The sequence below is a fragment of the Thermobia domestica genome, chromosome 7, assembly GCF_964235325.1.
Source record: "Thermobia domestica chromosome 7, izTheDome1.hap1.1, whole genome shotgun sequence".
NCBI classification, from domain to species: Eukaryota; Metazoa; Arthropoda; class Insecta; order Zygentoma; family Lepismatidae; genus Thermobia; species Thermobia domestica.
This window is the reverse complement of record NC_137460.1, coordinates 51,009,646-51,030,613: the sequence shown is the minus strand read 5'-3', so window position 1 is coordinate 51,030,613 and position 20,968 is coordinate 51,009,646. Positions and strand designations below refer to the sequence as shown.

Sequence of the window (20,968 nt, the reverse complement as noted above, 5' to 3'; positions counted from 1 at the left end):
TCTCCATTGTACTTGTATATAGTTCTTTTATCATCCATTAGTTGGATGCAACTTCATAATGTAAAGTGCTCAGCAGTTTACGTTTTTTTTTTTTTTTTTTTTTTAATCTACACTGAGGAAGACAACAGTTGTTCGTTGAAACAATTTGCTGTCGCTGTCTATAGCATTATAGGAGTTATAAGTAAGGTCTTCAACAATTTAAGTATGCACCTAATATTATGTTTAAGCTACATTATGATCATATTGATCATTTACTAATAAAAAGAAAACACATTTGGAAATATCTTATCATAGAACCATGCAAGATAAACTTAGTTATGCTGTCCGACATTTTATTCTACATCTGGTAAGACAGCATACAATATTGCTTGTCTTATTTATTGATTAAATGATCCGAAACAATACAAAGATCTTATAGGAAATTAGGCTGCAGGTTTGGTTTCAAAAATAGTTCTTACGTATCCCTCCATTAAGATGTCATAAAATCTTATCAAATTTTGAGCGTTATTCCTCTGCTTTATCGCATATCTTCTATACCTTCAGGTTTCAGCTTTCGGCTTATCCTCTCAACTTGAATTCCCTTGTTCATCCTACCATTCTCTCATAATTTATGAAATACTGGAAGCATTTCTTTGAATTTTCTATTTTACAAGTCTTCTAGTAGCTGTCTTCTGACTGTAGTAAACTTATCCTACTAACATTATTATTATTATTATTATTATTAAGTTTTAGTTTCTGATCTCTTCCTCAGATTGTAATAATAGATTATATAAGAGAGATGTAATGCGTATTTTAAATGAGATTGTGGATTATTGTAAGAACCACGCAACCTATATCAGGGGCGGATCCAGGACGGACTTCTGGGAAGGGGGGTTGTAATACTGCTACTTAGAGCTACTTTTAAGAGCTCCAAACTTTGGGATGGGTTTTATTTATATATAAAATAAGAAAGTTTCCTCTTCTGGGAGGGGGGTATAATTTTTTACTAGATTACTAACGGTAACGGAACCAAAAATGTTTTTGTGTTCCTGTTTCCGGAACTTGAATAAACATTTTAATTCGGTGTACTTCAAGAAGACAATTGAAATACATTTCGACATATCGGCTCTGTTCATCGAACCGAAAACTGTCATTTGGCGTGATTCAGAAAGAGAATCAAAATATATTTTCATATATCGGTTCTGTTCACAAGATTGAATTAACCATTATTTCAGTGCGTTTCGAGAAAACTAAAATATGTATATTTTACATGTCATTTGCAAACATCGTTAAGAAAAGATCGTTAAAAACTAGACAGGATCTTGAACGATTGTGACATATCAACTCGATAGAACTAACCACAACGGTTTTGTTAGAAAACCTATTTCTCTTTAACTTTAATATCTGCTTTGGTTCTAGACTCAGAATCGATATTTCTCAGAAATCAATTTCGATTCCGGAGCCAGAACCGAATTTCTCGGAGAATTGGTTTCAGTACAGTATTTTTTCCCCTCTTTTCTTCAGAAAATCTTTTTACATTCCACCGGCCGGAAACGTTTTCTTGGGAAAATCAGTTCTGTTTCCTCAACCCAGTAGAAAAACATCCACGCCTATTGGTTTCGTTACCATTAACAATCTTGAAACATCGTTATTAAAAACTACAAACAGATCGCTAAAGATAGAAAATTCATTTTCGAAAATACTAGTTAACTCTAAATACTAATAAACTCTGCTAAAGACAGAATAAATGATCACGCCTAGAAGTTTTAATTTTGTCCAGTTGATGTCAACCGATGAAGATGTCAACCGCCACAGTTTGCTACCATCTAAATGCGTGACGTGTGACTTTCACCCATGAATATGTTTACGAAGTGACTCCATTATCGAGCTCGATCGAGATAATCACTCTATTTATCTATTCCGAAATAAGAGTTCAAAAATTCACTTTTGTTGAAGAGTTTATGTGGAGTAACGGACGGACGTATATACTAATATTACCATGTTATAAATCTACTTGTATGATCCTAATAAAGTAATCATAGAAAATATATTGAAAAATCTGACCACTGGACTGTCGGAAATTTGAACTATAATTTTCTGTTGCTGGAGTGCTACTTCCCAATTAAGCTACTAGTAACACGATTGTTTCTATTTCTGACGCTAATTTCCAGCAGATAGCTTGGCTGGAAGGGTTTGAGGAGTGAAGCGCCAAAAACATTAAAAAAAAAAAATCCGTCATGTCGCTGGTAGCTTAATGAAACAAGAGGGAGAGATCAGGGTTCGAGTCTTCCGCCAATCTGACCAAATTTTTCCGTGTTTACCCTAACGTTTTTTTATACCTAATCGGTGCCCACTGTTCTTGAAGTAATTTAATAATTGCTGATTATGGTAGGCAAGATGTTGTTATTCCGCGTGCAAGTAATGGTAATATAGTATTCTTGAAATGAAACCTTTCAGGTTAACGTCCCTACAATTATACCCTTAAGGCTAAGGGAGACGATTATTAAGGCAAGTAAATCATGATGGAAGAATTAGTGAATGAGAATGTGGAAGAAAACGGGAGTACCCCGAGCAAATCCACGGACATGGTGTTGTCCACCACAAACTTACTTGGCCGGAAATTGAACCAGAGACCACACGCGCCAGAGACAAGGATCAACCATTGTACCACCGTCCTCTCCCAATATAGTATTCTTGTAGATAATATAGTATAACTTATTGGTTTGAGTTTTTTTGTGCTGAAAAACATAGCTAGAAGGAAGAAATAAAGAAGGACAATTTTGCTTAATGAAATATGTAAAATGAATTATGTGAAATAATCGTAATAAAAGATCAACACACCTAAATATCCAAATAACAATTCGATCTCAGACGTTTCAGCGATAAGTTTTAGCCATCATCGGCTTTTTTAAAACAGGAACTTATGTTGCTTGATTTTCTTATATATATATATATATATATATATATATATATATATATATATATATATAAAGATTGTTTTCAACTTATCACGTAATGTTTCACAAGAACAGTTACATATTCGTGATTCAAAACTGAAGTGTTCTTGCATAGATATATATATAATGTGTTGACTTGACGTCTGGATACAGGTAATGGAAAGACAACGCAGGTTATTAAACTAGGGGACTCAAGAGCAATGTTTTGCTAAATTATAATCATTATTACTATAGAGAAAATTTATAAAAGAAAAAATGTAGTTCTTCGAGCAACATGAGGTTCTCTAAATAAAATACACGCTGATGATGGATAAAACTTATCATTGAAACATCAGCAATTGGATTATTATTGAATGCTTAAATAAGTGTTGATCTTTTCTTATTATTAAGGACAATTTTAGTTACATAAATGTTTTTTTCTCATTATGCATAAAAATGTTTCTTTAAAAAAAAAGGAAATAGAAGAGGTATTGGAAAGAGAAATCATCCATTTGCTGTTATGTGGAAGCTTATATATTCAGAAATGATCTAAAGCCAGAAGATATTTCGTGAAAACACATAAACAGTTATCGAATCTAATACTTTCGGCATATTTTAACCGTTGGACGTTGTCTTTAATTCTCTTTAATTCCTGTTTGTTATTTTATACACGCTGATGATGGATAAAACTTATCATTGAAACATCAGCAATTGGATTATTATTGAATGCTTAAATAAGTGTTGATCTTTTCTTATTATTAAGGACAATTTTAGTTACATAAATGTTTTTTTCTCATTATGCATAAAAATGTTTCTTTAAAAAAAAAGGAAATAGAAGAGGTATTGGAAAGAGAAATCATCCATTTGCTGTTATGTGGAAGCTTATATATTCAGAAATGATCTAAAGCCAGAAGATATTTCGTGAAAACACATAAACAGTTATCGAATCTAATACTTTCGGCATATTTTAACCGTTGGACGTTGTCTTTAATTCTCTTTAATTCCTGTTTGAATTAAAGAAAAAAATCAACAATTTTCCTAGTATATATATTTTTTTCTATCGTTCATCTATGGAAATATCCTATTTTTAAATAATATTTATTAAATAGGCCTTGGAATATACATTATGATCTTTTGAAAAGTATTTCCATTGCACACAACAGTGAAAACCAACATTTTTTTTCCTTTTTGTTTTCTTTCTTGTGAAACATTTTTTTAAAGAGATTAAAACTTATCACATATTATTATAATGTCAGTCTAAATTATGTTATGATTTTTTTTTCTGGCAACTTCGATATTTTTTAGATATATATATATGTTCTGTATATAGTAAATTGTTTTTTGCTTACAATTATGTTAACTTGTGAGTAAAGGAAACGGTTTTTGTTTTATTTTTTTGAAAAACAAACAAATATGATATTTATGATTAGATTGTACACTGAAGAACTTGGCACATATGAAAATCATGTACTCTTAAACCTATAGAACAAATAACTGTGTGTTGCAATCTGTAATATCAGCGATTATTATTATATATATATATATTTACTTTTATATTGAAGAACAGATGTTTTATTCGTAGGTACATTATCTTTGTGAAGTTAAATCATATTCAAACTAAGAAATATATATATTTTAACAGTTCGCATATATTATAGCACTGTAACCAATTACTGTTGAGCATAGAGAGAGAGTATTGTTGGGCTACTATTAACAAACAATTCGAAGACAGAAACAAACATTTTGTTATATACTCATAATGTAACCAGGTGACTAGATATTTTTTTTCTTTTTACACAAATTTTTGTTTTCTAATAATAAACAAACTTAAGAAGTTCCTTACATAGTAACTATCATAAAATACATATCTTTTGTTTCACTTGTACCCACTATTACTTGATAACATTATAACATCGAGTATATATATATATATTTATATGTGGATTTTTTTTTTCTCTTTTTTTATTATTTATTATTCCATAACATTAGCTTTGTATTTGCAACAAGTTTACTTGCATTCGTCGTACAAATTAGAATAGCATTTTTGATTACAAACAAACAACTTCGCTGAGGAACTAAACTTTCACAAAGAAAAAGTTATGTGTATATATATTTTTATTATTATTATTATTATTATAGATATATATATATATATTAACTTAAAAACGTTCTTTGGCTGTACATAGTCCTATTTTTTACGTCCAACAGGAAACTAATTTTTTTTTGTATCACATATAACAAAGGACTTTTATTACTCCCTTGGTATGAAATACAACATAGTGTTTTTTTTTTTTAATATTAATGTGTGTTTGTAATTTGTATGTGTATTTATATATATGTATTTCGTACCATGGAGTAGAAAGCGTAATTCAAATTTGTTTACTGGCAGTGTTAGTCTTTTTTTTTTTAATGTAAACCACCAGATATCTTTATTTAGTTATTTTTTTTTCTTTGAGGTGAGTTGGTTTTCGGATCTACAAGTATATTAGTATTATTATTATGCACAGAAGTGATAAGAAAACTTGATTTGGACCACCCTGTAAAGCACAAGTTTTTTTTTTTTGTTTATTACTATTACTATTTTAACTTCTTTTTCTTCACTAATAAGTCACTATTTCCTTATTTGTTTGTTCTCTCGAAAAACACTTTCCGCTTTTGAAGTAACAGAGCTATTGATGAAATACAGGTAGTAAGATAGATTTTGTTTTGTTGTAAGTAAGTAGTAAGCTTCACCATACGAATTCTTCCTGGAGACAAAATTGAATGTTTTACGTGTGTGGAAGAACGTCCAAGAAATTTCCCACAGAAGTTAAATATAAACTGTATTCACACCAACAGAACATTTGGTGTATTGTCAAACGATATATATATTGTTTTACAATTATTATTAATATTATTATTGTTATTATTCTCGGTTTTTCTCTTTTGTTGTTTTCATATACGAAAATAAAAGCGACTTGTTGATTCTATGCATATTTTATATATATTTATATATTACTCTCATATACACACACTCATGCACACCCACATACATCAGAAATATTACGTGTACTCCTGTTCCAGGCTGATATCTATCGTTTGTACGTGACTACTGTCTTTTGGCACTAGTTGTAACCTCTCAGGCTCCGCGTCAGGCATAATGATACACATGAAGCTTTTGCCGGAAAGTGCATCTCGAGGGTAAATGGTGACAGGCGTAAAAGGTTCACTATTTTCAACATAGGCACACAATCGCTTGTAGATATCAGGGAATTGGCGACGAAGGCTCACACCACGTTGCCGTAAATGCCTCTGAATATTAGTAAAACTGATCTCACGAGCTCGCTGTGGTGGCATGTTACCCTGACAACCCGGCAACGAAGTTAAGATCATAGTCTCAGGGTTCTCCATATCACGAGTTATGTTGGCGACAATGCGTCTTGCTGGGAGCACTGGACTTGGTGCGCTCGCCGGAGCAGTGGCCGGTGTCAAAGAACGACACAAGCGTAATTTTGCACAGCGCGATATCAGTTGTCTCTCCCATTTCACAGCACCAGAAGTTGGGACTTCGTTCACAACACATACGGAAACGTATAACACAAAGCGAGTGTCAGGATTATAGATTTTGCAAAGATGAATGAGCTCTTGATACAAATCAGCACCCATTTCACCTGGAAGAAGATCGGCCCAGCGTACAAAACATGGATCACTCAATTCATGATATCCACAAGCAACAAATCGTTCTGCCATTTCGGGACTAGAAAAGAATGTTTTGACGCATCCTCTCCCTTGCGACAAATATCCTTGTCTTGCGAGGAGAGAAACGTGATATAAAGTTTTCGCATCTTCTCGTACTGTTGCTATCACCTGCTTACATAGGGCACCAACTCGACTATGCATGCATGTCTTACGATGTTTTTCCCAATGGGAACGTCTGCACTCACGCGAACAGTAAAAGTTATTGCAATTATGACATGTTTTATAAGAGCGACGTGCTTCAGCCAAACTGGCTGTTTTGTTGCATTTAGAATAGCGACAACGTACAAGAGCCGTTCGTGGAGACTCGGCGTCCCCTTCGCCAACTTCGAAGGAAACTCGACGTCCTCTTTGAGGTCGATCGACATCACTGCCCTCACTATGGGAGCTTCTATCCGTAGCTTCGCTGTCGGCACCTTTGGATTTACGTCTTCTTAACGTGTCGCTGACGTAATAAGGTGGTGGCTCGCCTGATATCAAGTCCACGTCACCAGGAAATCTCTCATCCCAGCGCTTGAGGGTTGGGCTAGTTGCATCTGAAATAACATAAAAAGAAACATACATTAGTAACAGCTATACCCAATATATTACATTATTAAAATATATTAATTTCCTTTAACGAGATAAAGCTATCAAATTTACACATAAACTAATAACTTTATTTTGCACAAGTATAAAAACATAAGAAAGAAATCGTTAATTTTTTAAGGTCGATTTCTAAGACTACGCATCACAGTTTTCTAGACGTAGTGCATTAACATATATCGTAGTTTATAGAGCAACTAAGTAATGTAACAAACGTCCTGTAATACCAGAAACTTAAAACCATATAAATTACTTCAAAAAGTACTAATTGTCTGGGCAGTCGAAAGACTGTCTATGATATATAATTATTAATCAGAATAATTGATTAACCAATAACAAGAGATGAATAAACATTTTATATATAATTTTAAAAATTAATAATATAATACGGTATTTATGCATGAGATTCATTGTTCATGTGAATTTCAATACTACAACTTCCTAAACTGCTTCATTTTTTTCTAAATATCAAATTTTTAATTTTATTGAACATCCACATGTTATAGACGAGATAACTAGATCTAATGAGTATATAATAATATATATGATGAAATAAAACAGAAAGCTTTCCAGTGAGTGTCAAAAATAGTTCATTTTCACTAAATAAAACAGAAAGATTAATATTCTATTCATAAGATATCAATAATCCAGAAACTATGCGGTTTGAACCTAATATATTGTAGAGGTGACCAAAGAAGATTAAAAAAAAAAAAATCATGAGCGATGCAAGAGAGATGCGCGTCTCATAAAATTTTGTTCGGAATATCTTTAAAAAAAAATATCCAAATGAAAATGCTAGTAACTCTTGTACGTAGTTTCAAACTCCATTCTGATACATTAAAAAACCATAATATGGAATTTAGTATACTCTTATAATACTATTGTGTGCAACCGTTAACTTAATGACTTTAATCTTAAAACAAGCCATCTCCGCATCTTTTAATTCTCTTAAAGCAGTCATTGAATTAAATCGATGTTTACATTATAAGGATTTTATTTTAAAACGCGACATGTCCAGTCATGCAAATTTTCCTGCGGACATAAAAACTTGATTTTTCTGAAACACAATAAGTACTCTTAGGAGTGTTAGGATTGTTAGAATTGTCTCGTTCCATTTATTAATATAACAGAAATAAATAATAATAGATCATTTAAACGCTCTGGGTGCCTTTATCTTAGAAATATTCTCTTAATAGGCCAATACTTCCTGCAAAATTTATACGAATTGGAGTGTCTCTTTTAGAATTAAGTACCTCATTTAATATTCTTTACGCGAAAGAACAGTAAAGTTGAGGAAAACTATCCTCCAAAGTTATTCTATAATAGGGCAAGTTGCACAATTACATTGAAAGGTAGATTCTCCTCTAACGATGGTAAGTTCATCAATAATTTCTGAACACGTTAACTATTTACAATACGCGTGTTATCTATTTTAAAGTAAATTTCATTGTTTTCAAAATATAGAACCTATATTCAGAAATTGATTTTAAAAAACGTAAGAAGTTAAATTAAATGAAATGAGTTTTTTTTTTATAGTTTAATGCCCCACGGTTATTATATGGACGAAGTAGATATTCAACTGAAAAATGTAGGCAGAAGAAAAGTAGGTAACAAAGTATTGAATACTGAAAAGTTGAAAAACGAGGAAATAAGAAACCTTTTCGCTGAAAAATTCGAAGAAAAATGTTCAAACGAGGAAAGGATAGGCGCAGGTAGTAACACACGGTGGGAACATATTAAACGTTGCTTACAGCAGGCTGCAGAAGAAGCAGTAGGTTACCGCGAACACAAAACTGCTAAGAAATCATGGGTTACAGAGCAGATGTTGCAGAAAATGAGGGAGAGGAAGATATGGAAACAGGTTGATACAGAAGAGGGCAGAAAGATGTACAGAAAGTTAAATAATGAATTACGAAGAGAAACAGACAGAGCGAGGGAAGAGTTTTACAAAAGAAAATGCGAGGACATAGAAGAATTAGACAGAGTTGGGAGATATGAGGAAATGTACAAGGAGGTGAAATCTGTGGAATTTCGGAGGAAACAAGGGAGTATTATGATGGCAGTAGAAGATAAGAATGGGAAGGTAGTCAGCGAGAGAAATGAGGTCATAGGAAGGTGGAAAGAATACGTTGAAGACTTATATGAGAGTAGGGATAGACCGTGTAGCCTAAATGTTGAAGTGAAAAATGAAGTAGGCGAGGATGATAAAGGATTTAGTATTCTTCGGGATGAGTTTGAAAAGGCTATATCCGAGATTAGGAATGGAAAGGCAACAGGAATAGATAACATACCAATCGAATTCATTAAAAATATAGAAGACAAGGGAAAGAAAGAATTGTGGCGACTATGCAATGAAATATATGAAACAGGAGAATGGCCAAGAGACTTTCTGAAAACGATCATGATACCGATGGCTAAGAAATCGAACCCAAAGAGATGTGAGGATTATAGAACTATTAGTCTTATATCTCATGCAGCTAAAATTCTGCTCCGAATACTGAACAGAAGGTTATATGGAAGAACAAATAAAGATGTTGAGGAAGAGCAGTTCGGGTTCAGAAGAGGCAAGGGCACAAGAGATGCTATTGGATTATTAAGGGTGATCGGTGAAAGATTTATAGAAAAAGGGAAAGAGGTGTATGTTGTATTTATTGATCTAGAAAAGGCTTTTGACCGCGTGAATTGGGAATTGTTGTTGGGAGTTCTAACAAAGATAGGGTTGGAATGGAAAGATAGAAGACTCATAAGAAACTTATACATGAACCAACAAGTAAGTGTTAGGATAGGGGAAGAACTGACGGAAGAGAGTGCAATTGGAAGGGGAGTTCGACAAGGATGCTGCCTCTCGCCAACACTATTTAATGTCTATCTAGAAGAGATAGTGAAAAAGAGCCTACATGATGATGATGGCATTTCGGTAGGAGGTAGAATGATTAGATGCATAAGATTTGCAGACGATATGGCGCTTGTTGCAGAATCTAAAAAGAAAATCAATAAAATGTTAGAAAAAATGAGAAAGGGCTTTGAAGAGAATGGGATGAAAATAAATGTTAGAAAGACAAAAGCCATGGTGATTGGAACGAAGGGGTCTGTGTCAAATATAAAAGTAGGAGGGGAGAAAATAGAACAAGTGAATAGTTTTCGATACCTGGGTAGTATTGTTAGTAATGACATGAAATGCGAACGTGAAATAAAAGCAAGGATAGGAATGGCGAAAGAATCCTTTAAAAGAAAGAAAAGTCTGTTTTGTGGGACCTTGAACAAAGAGTTGAGAAAAAGACTCATAAAATGCTTCGTGTGGAGTGTTGTACTGCATGGGGCGGAAACGTGGACATTACGTAAAGGTGACGAAAATCGACTGGAAGCCTTCGAAATGTGGGTGTGGAGAAGAATGGAAAGAATTAGTTGGGTCGAGCGGAAAACGAATGAGAGAGTGTTAGAAATGGTGGGTGAGAAAAAAACACTTTTAGATATTATTAGGAAGAGGAAGAGAAACTGGTTGGGACATCGCCTAAGAAGAGATTGTATCATGAGGGACGTCCTAGAGGGTATGGTGGCGGGAAAGAGAGGGAGGAGGCGAAGGAGACTACAATTAATGGATGATATAAAAACAGAAAGATCATACGCGAAGACGAAGAAGTTAGCGGAGGACCGTGGAGCATGGAAGCTTTTCAGCTGCGGCAAGTGACCTGCCAATAAAGGCAGAATACCTATGATGATGATGTTATACCCTTTAATCTAAGGAGATGGATGATTAAAGAAAGAGAATGACTGTGAAATTAAATCTTCTATGCTCTTCCACAGGAAATCGAATCCTGGACCACAAGCATCAAAGGTACATTCGCTAGCTATTAGGCCAGAGGAGAGAGTTACGTAATAAGTAATTAACTTTTGAGCATGATTACAGTTTATCTTATCGAAATTTATTTTTGGTGTGAACCATAGTGATATGAGGACTAATGTGCCGTGTATTTTAGCTAATAAAAGTATGATTATTTCTTTTTTTCATTTTCAGTTATATTCTAGTTTTCTTTTTCTTTTAGCCTAACTAGTTTATAATTACTCCCTCCTCTTCTTTTTTCTTTCTATTTAAAAATGACGTAGAAAAAAGTTATAGTTTTCCTATTTCTTCTCAGGTATCAATATGTAAATTTCTAATTTCTGTCCTCAACCGAGACAAATACAATTACGTTAGTTAAAATCCTGTTTTCTCTAGTCTCGAGTTTGAGGCTATATGAGACGCAGACCCAGAGTTTGACGTGAGTTCTGAACATTATTTCAGATTTTGCTTGGCGCAAGTGGGGTAAAGGGGGTAAGATATTCCACCAATATATGTGGAGTTTCACGTGTTTCTTTATACTGCTTACTATTATCTACATACCAAAATGCTAAGTTTACGTGTTTGTGGTCAAGAAAAGTTTATACGTTTATGGCCAATCCTCTCGATAGTGAGTTCTCGGGAACCATAGGCTCTAGAAAAATGCTTTTTTCACTGATCGATTGAAAATTTTATGTAGATTGTTCAGTTCTAACTGAATATATAAAAAATGGTCGCTATTTCATTATTACATTTTATATGAATACACTGGAAGGGTTGAATTTTTTTTAAAGTGAAGCCTCATATCCTACGAGTTATACATCCCAGCACCACATATGTGTATACGGGGTTAGTATATCTCTCAGGCATTTGTTTCAAATGATACGAAGGATAACCATTTCTCCAGTCTAAGATGAATCTTTGTTGTTTGGAGTGTTTTGCTCAATGAACAACGTATATCACTGACATTATAATTATTTGTGTGTGTAATGTATTCGCTTATTACATACTGGATGCAAGAAGAAAGAAACACTGATCATACACGAATTAGAAACTCCAAGAGGAAGTTGGCTCAAATCTTGCAAACGGTGCGAAATATTGAAAAAATAATCGAAAAAAATCTCCCCTTTATGGTACCCCTTACTAATTTTTATCAAGATGTCTTTCGTTTGTGTCTGTAAAGAGACATGCACAGATGTTGTGAGGAATGGCAAGAAGAGTCATGCTCATATGTGAATGATTCGTTGTGTAGAGAGCGCAGGTTCAGTTAGTACTAGTAGTTAAACAGGGTGTCTATCGGTCACGAAAGTCACGAATGTCACGAAAAAGTCACGAAATCAGAAAACGATCATGAAAGTCAAGAAAAAGTCACAAAATTCAGCTTTTGGGTCATGATTTTTTTAACTGTGCAAATGTAAGTACAGATTGGAAAATTTTGTTCTCTTAAAACATCAGAATTTAACACCAAAAATGTCTATGGTCGGCTTTAGACGCTACCAAATCGCAAGCAAAGTACGTTTGTATCGCATGGATAAAAATTCGGCCTAATTCGCACCCAAATTCGCTCTTGAAAATGTTAGGAAATTTTATGATTTGGTAAAGAAAAGGCCACGAAAAAGTCACGAAATTTCATTGTGGAATTTTAGTAGACACCCTGTTAAAATATATATTGGTTGAACGACAATTGTCCTCCCTTCCTCCTGAATTTTGCTCACGAAAGAAGGAACAGTAACTATTGATATATGTGAAAACAACAGTTGTATGAAAAATTCATCTTGTTATTTTTTGCAAAAAAATAAATAAATAAATAAATAAAATAAAAAAAGAAAGAAAGAAAAGAAAAGAAAAAAGAAAACAAGCTTGCTTCTTTTGTTAGGCTTCTTTAAATTGTGTCAAGATCAAAGTTGATTGTGTCACATTTTTAATTTATGAATATTTTTTTTTTTCACTTCTCTTTCTATACAATACTAATTAAACACGAAATGAAATGATCAAGATTAAAATGAAATAAAATAATTATAATAAAAAATTAATTTGATCTATGTCCTGTAAATTTAAACATGAGTGTCCAAACATAAGTTATGTGAATATTAGTACATTTCACCTTCTCATTAAGCTAAATATATATTATATTCTTATGATGATATACAAATGTTTAAAAATTATTATTTCTAATACATAAGTCAAACATTTATGAAGTGTATCAAAATGATTGTGAAACTTTTCTTACAAATAATATGTTTCGATCAAAAGTTATCATAGCTTCATATATATATATATATATATAAAATTGTTTTCCCAATATTCTTTGGGGCACCAAGCCATTTTGATCTATTATATGAAAAAAAGAATTGCTGTAGTTTTTTTGATTTTTAAACTAATTTTTAGGGGCCGCTGCCACTTTGCAAAGTTTTCATTAAAACACTAGGAATGAATTAATAATATAATTTAGTTACAAGAGAAGTCATATTTAATGAACATGTAAATACATTGCTACTATATAATACGATTTTTTTTAAAAAAAACTGTTCATAAAATACACTGTCAGTGTTTACTTCATCTTAAGACATCGAAGTTGATTTCTTCGATTCCGGATACTTGCTTGTAAATTGCTTAACTAACAAAAGTAAATACTGCTTTTATCCTTCATCTTTTGTATGAAGTTTGCTGTACTCTTCTATCAGCACAACCCCACATTCAGCTACGTCATTAAAAACTTTAAGTGAGCTAGCTATTGCCTTGCTTTTCTTGTAGAATCCATTGTCTTTCCAGGCAGTTATATCTGTCTGCAAAAATTCTGATGGTAGATCCAGGATTTTGAAAAACCTCTTGGTGTTACTGGATAAAAAATCTTGCAAATCCTTTGTAAGAATGATATCAGGGCACATTTTAATGGTTCGTCATTGTCTTCATTTTTTTAAAGCATCCAATATTTTCCTTTTAGTTTCCTGAGGAACATCGCATAAAAAAAACAAGCGCAACAAGCTCTTCTGATAGCTCTGACAAATGTCGAAGAAACTTTTTCATTACATACTTTGAAATTTCTTCATTGACACCTTCACATTCCTTTAAATTTCTCACAAGTTGCAAGTCATTTCTGGGGGCAGTACAAGCAGATGGTGCTTGAAACCAGCTGTTAACGTAAACTTTCACAAGAAATGAGCAAATGTTACGAATTCCTGTTTCTTCTTGTTTGGAAAGATTGAACTGATCTCTAAATAACTATATAGCTTTAGCGAGTAAATTGCCTTTGCCATCCATCGGGCTCGATGCACCCCCCCTCCCCCCCCCCCCGCTGGAGCTCTAAAATGTATACCTCTTTCTGGAACTTCTCCAAGGAATATGATTGTGAGCTCTAAAAGTTCTTTGTAATCTTCTCGTAGTTGAAACTCCTGATTTTTTTTTTTTTTTTTTTTTTTGATAGCAAACTCAATGATATTTGATGCACTGTTGGTAATATTTTTATGAAGTTAACTGTCAGATGCGGCGGGTCTGAAATTACTGTGGTCAATCGAGTTCCACAAATCCTTAACTCGCTTAAACAGCAAGATGTCATGCCCTGTTGAAGCTCCAATTGACTTACTAACAACTTCCCCAAGCATAATTTCGAGGATATGATGTCGGCAAGCCAAATAAAGTATTTATTTTTTTCATCTTTTGCTCTAGAAGCACACATGCTCCAATACGTAACCCAGTATTTGCTGATGTTGTATCAAAACACACAGATTTCACTTGGTCTGTAACTCTCCAGTATTCCAATGTTTCATTAACAGCACAAGCTATTGCTTTCCCTGTTCCTCATTGAAGTTTTGGAACAGCTAGTAACAGCTCAACGCCGTTTCCTAAAACAATAATTGCTAATCTATCAACAGTTTCACTACCTGAAATATCTTGTAAGAGTTTTCCGTCCCAGTGAACGGTCAAATGCACACTAGCTGAAAATTCACTCTTTAAGTCTTGAGCTCTCTTTTCTCTGCTTTTTAGCGTGGGCAATATTAAAAGATCTTCCAAAGCCAACTTCCAATCTTCTTCTTTCTTCTTCAAACTTTCTGAGCGCTTGGCTTTGTTTTATTTGTTCTTTTTCAGCTTTTGCCACTCCTTAAACAGATTTTCAATTTTATCAACCACATGTTTGTTTAATATTGTAGGAATATTAGCCTTTTCTGAATCACATCACTAGCACCACAGTGAGCTGAGTCCCTTATACTTAAGTTTAATTCCTTTTTGTAATGAAAGAAAACACTAATAACTTCTGTTTTAGATGGTAACTTTGTATCATTCAGTGATATGGAGAATTGATCAACAAGCCAAATATTTTTAGATGTTCTCGTTGCAATGGTCTTCTTACTACTACTTGGCATTCTTAAATAGTTCAAAGTCCAAAGACCAAACAGCATGAAATAATTCCAAACTCACTTACTTACAAAACAGTCAATGCACTTTTGTCCTAAAGCATACAACCCTCTTGGGTAATAACTTATCTTTTGATAAACTTTAGTGCACTAAACTAGGCTAAAGTAATGAGATAAAGTAGACTCTAACAAGTTACTGTAAACTGTAATATGTTTTGCAAACAATTTAATATATTGTCTGTAGGAATAACGTAGAAGAGAACATTTTTCTTTAAAAAAACACACACACACACATAACTGCATAAACACTCTTCAAAGTACAGTAGCTAATAGGGGACTGAGCTCTCAAGTCGCGCCTGTATAGTACTGCAAGCGGGGTAAATCTGGACATGAAACACTTCTGGCTCAACGTGAAGGCTGGTGTGACTATCCAATCATTCCCCACATCAATAATTACTTCTTTGTAGGGTGGTGTGTTTATTGTTATTAACTTTTGTTGATAATATTGAAAATTTGCCATTTTTTAAACAAGAATGCCAACGTTCAAATTTGAAGGAAAATTTTCCTTGTATCACAAGGAGCACAATGCTGCGTATACATCTTCATTGGTCTATGCCTCACTGCCTCAGTGTTCTTGTGTGGTTTTAATTTAAGCAGAATTACAGAGCAAAAGTATACTGAAACATAGAATTAAAGGTCACGTTCGAGTTATTGCACGCTGTAAAGCATTACAAAACTGAACGGGCCCACAAGTATTTTGCATCCATGCTTACTTAAGTTTTTGCGCCCTGGACTTATTCAAATAACAAAATATTCAGTAATAGGTGCTGTTTTGATGTTTACGCCATTCCTTTGCACCCCACCCCCGTAGGCATGCGATTTATGTGGTCCATGGATGACTGCTGATTGGTTGAGATGAAAGTAGAGGGCAATGTACTGTCCTATTTTAGTAATTTCATTACTAATCAATGTTATTTTCGTGTTTACCAGTGTGATTAATTTTAATAGAAATTTCATTTAAAGCAAAATTCGATTATGTTGAAATTTCAAAACATGGTAGCTACCTCTAAAACATTTTTTTTTTTTAATCTGAAAATTTTATGGGTCTTTTTATAAATAGTATTATAGATCAAAATAAGATGTTAGTTTTGAAGAACTACCCTAAGGAAAATATGGAGGTTCAAATTATATGACAAAATAGAGTATCTTACACTGTCATTAAAATATTATCCCAACGAGAGAAGGAAATTAAAATATTTTGCATAAATCATTCTCTCCGTATGAAAAATGGACATTTCAGCTGGTATATAATAAAAGGGAACATTCCTTTCTCCTTTGATTACAAATTTAAGTCAATTTGTTTTCTATTTATTTTCCTTTATGTTGTTAGGTAAAACATAAAACAAGAAAAAGTCCCTGGCAATAATGTATAAAAGTGTTTGTCTAGATCTGATCACAGCGTAGAGTAACGTAAAGACGGTAAGTTTTACGACCCGCGGTTATGCCAGCTAGGCTAAAGGAGACGGTGATGATGAGAAACGAATGAAATGGAGGAATGAAAAAAAGTGGAAGGAAACGGGAGAACTCCGAGAAATCCCATGCACACGGTGTTTGTCCATCACAAAGTTCACTTGGCGCGAGCTGGGATCGAACCAAGGGCCCCATGCACCAGAGTGAACGCTCTTCCACTGAGCCACCGCGGCCCCTACTATGTTCTTATATAGAGAGGTTTTCGTTGCTTATTGTGCTTGTATACAGTTTGTTTTGACAAAACTGTATTAATGAATTCCATACTTTAGTTCAGCCTTTGTAAAGTGTTAATTGTTTACACAAAAAAGCACTTCTATGTGTCCTTACAAAATATAATTATTTATGTTGGTAACACTAACAGTCGAAGTATGCAAAGTTTGCAAGTAGTCGTTTTGAAATTTATAGGCCTCAATTTCCTAATAGAGGTATTCTATCTCTATCTCTAAAACAGATGATATTTTACAATAGTTCTGTCATTGCAATGACAATAGTGACTCTATTGACCACAAAGGTACAAACGAATTTGTTTTTCACTGAAAGTTGACTCTTGTTACACTGTTAAAATCTACGTAAGTACCTTATTTGAGGGATATAAAGTCTAACTGGCAGAAATATAGGTAAAGAAATACCGCCAAGAAATGTGAAAGGATTTATAAACTAGAATTATTAAAGTAACCAAAGATGTCCCTTTGCTGCTCGTTCATGACGCTCCTTCTAAATTCACCTGCCATGTCTTCCCCCAAGAAGCATTACTTTTTTTTAAAAGTTAGTCCATTGCTCTTCTCCTGCCAATGCAACCTGACGAAAACTTATTGTTCCTATGTATATATTTTATATTTTTATGAATTTTATCATTAGTTTTAACTGTTTTATCATTAGTTTATTTGTCTCGACTTCCATCTTAAAATTTCAATGACACTTCTCTCTTAAGTACGCACTTCTAAAGTAACTTTTTACTGTATAATAACAATACATATAGTTACTTCTCATGCAAATAATCAGAAACCAATCAAAAGCAGAAAGCAAAGAACATGACTTACTCACATCTCAGCAAGTTACTTATAATAATACTAATAGTAAGATCGAAATCTATAATTAAGAAAAATTAAATGAAGTGATACCGAATGGTAAGTATACATTCTTTGTACCTTTAATAATAGTAAGATAAAATTCTTAAACTGTATTCGTGCCTCTTGCCTGTGCTTAATTTGTTAGTCGCAAAAGTACTACTGCTTTCAGAAGAACAATTATGATTTGTTTTGCTTCTCATCATTATCAGATTACAGATTGTTTCGAAATTTCCTACTACTCACTGGCGGCTTTAGCGGGTAGGCCGGGTAGGCACTGGCCTACCCAAAAATTTTGAAAAATATACAAACACTAAAAGATACAATAAGGTATTTTCCACTATTTATATTAATGGTAGATAATTATTTAACAAATAGCGTGAACCACTACTATAAAAGTAATTTCCTACTGTCATTAATCAATCAAATATGTATAAGTATCCATAAGCGAGAGAGCGGGCCTACTCAAAATTAAAATCCTACAGCCGCCCCTGCTACTACTAGATAGAACTTAGTGGAGCATACAAAGAGAGGATTTTGTGGAAAACTGTATGTGCTGTCATTCAAACAACAAAACAGAAGATGATTAGCTTTTACGTAAATTATACAAGACGGGTAATATACATGTATATATACTTATTAAGTATAGTCTGAGATATTGTAGATCAAAAATTATTTGTAAAATTTAAACAGTAAACTTAAATTTGGAGATATAATTAGAATACAGGGGTACATACCGTCATTGTCAAAAGTGTGAACACACTACTGATATTTCAGAATATTAAAAAAAAAAAAAAAAAATGTATTCATACAAAACCAGTTTGTTGGACTTGTTCTGTAAAATAAACATCATTGCTCATGTAAAAAAATAAAATAAAATATATGATCCTGTACATCATTGCTTATTATATAAAGAAATTAAAACATATGATCCTCTTTCCACTGAGACAAATTTATTGAGTATGTTTGCGTTTAATGAAATGCCCACCCTTAGCCTTGAAAGAGCTTTATAAATTCTAGGCATTTATTTGATTAATTTATCCAATTTTTACGTAGCTGTGCCATTCCAGTAGCTTCGAAGAGCCTTCCAAAGACCTTCAGTATTCGTTGGCATCTATTTACGGACTGTCCTATCATATTCATCTTACAAGAGCTAGATGGGTAACAAATCCAGTGACTGTAGCGGCTACTCCTTTTGTTGGTGATGTAAGCATCTTTGCATTGCAAATAATTACTGCATGACTTGGAAGAATGTTTGGGATGGTAATCATGTTATAATACAAAATTACTGCCCCAAATACGCGTTTCTAATAGAATTCATGCCTTACTTAAACGTTGTGAAACACGCTCTTGTCCATTATTCCATTATTGCGAACTAAATTATCAAGTTGGTAGCCTGTAAAGGATTTCTAAATAATGCCGTTATCTTGTTTGTGCCTTGCTGTTTGTATCACATGGCCTGACTTGTGAAAGAGTTCTTCGGGACGACGACACACAAACATTTATCATTGGAAGGCGAAAATTTGGAATTTAGATTCGTCGGTCCAGAGTACCCTCTTCCATTGTTCGTCGTTGCGATCTTTATTTTATTTAACTTTTTGGACCAGAAGCAGCTTTTGTAATGTTTTCTGCTTCAAGGAATGGTTTCTTTACCTCGATTCTACTTCTAAGACCATAGATTTGAAAATACTGGCCATTGTCCTATTTGATACCGATTGAAAATAGCTCTTCCATAGTTCTCTTGGTTCTTCCGGAGCAGTTAACGTATATTCCGTTTGTTTGTTTTTTCAGTCAACTTGTCCTTAAGAGAAGCTGTTATTTTTGGACGATCAGTGCGTTTCCGTGTACTATTTACACCACTTTGTGAGTATTTTTCAAGAGTCCGACGCATTGCTCCGCTCGCTGATCTATTTTTCACAAAGAATGACTTTCTTCTATTAAATTAACCACTTAAACACGTTCTTCGATTTTTATTTAACAATTTCTCTTCGCATTTTGTAATATTTGTATGTACTTCAAACTATTCAACTGATTCATGCGAATGAAAACAATAAGAACATATGTCACAGATTTGCATCTAATTTTAGCATAAAACGACACGATTGAATAGCACATATACAACTGTTCGTTGAAGTAAAGGGACAATTACTGACAAGGGTTCATACACACACCACTAGATGGCGTTGAAACGATGAACCCATCAAACAAAACGTGACGTCAGTTGTCTGTTCATTAGTTATTTGTTTATTGCCAAGCAGCTTTCCTCAATAAATTTGTCTCGACGTCAACAAGATCAAGAATTTTTGTATCCATATGAACAACATTGTTTTTATTTTCAAAAAAAGAGTCCAATAAACATAGTCTTTTATTTGAGAAATTCTGAAAAATCAAGTGTGTTCAGACTTTTGACAATGACTGTACATGTAAAGTCAAGGTGTCACCTGATTGTTACCCTAATCAGATTAATTTTCAAATGATTGTATCTAATGTACAGTCAACAAACTGTGGAAGTATATAGCCTAATGTTGTAAGCTATCAACAAATACAAATTTAACGTACAAAATGATATTCGAATATTTTGGCTAGATCCTCGGTTTGGTTAAGAAGCTTAAAGTCTTAACAATGACGCCTTGAAAGTTTCACAAGGAGGGAGACGGGAAAATCAAAGAAAGTGCTACCACCTTACTTCTCATTTTCATTTTTGTATTTCATCCATTTCATAGTTAGTGAAAAGTAATTGGGACTATTGGTATAGTCATTACAATAATATCAACATTGTTTAATGAGATTAAACTGTGCTATTCATTTTTCAGTTTTCGTTGGTAGACAAAAACTTCACCACTACGACCTCTCCCTGCCTTGTTTGGGCGCGTTATTCCCTCCCATCAAGTATACTCCACATTCATAAATACAAATATTGAACAAAATTATTTTTATTTCAAGTAGTGGATGAAAGAAAATAGTTTA

General features: G+C 33.4%; 1 protein-coding gene across 2 annotated transcripts in view; it reads right to left on the bottom strand.

Moving 5' to 3' along the window:
- Positions 1-3,378: 3,378 nt before the first annotated feature.
- LOC145690078 (uncharacterized) overlaps positions 3,379-20,968 on the bottom strand; it is a 567,853-nt gene continuing 550,263 nt past the window's right edge. The window contains exon 6 of one of the 2 annotated variants that reach the window (XM_081764603.1): positions 3,379-7,186. In XM_081764603.1, coding sequence (XP_081620729.1) covers positions 5,958-7,186 — 1,229 coding nt within the window. In that variant the 3' untranslated portion in view covers positions 3,379-5,957. The remainder of the gene's footprint in view (positions 7,187-20,968) is intronic. The other variant, XM_081764604.1, reaches the window with a different exon arrangement.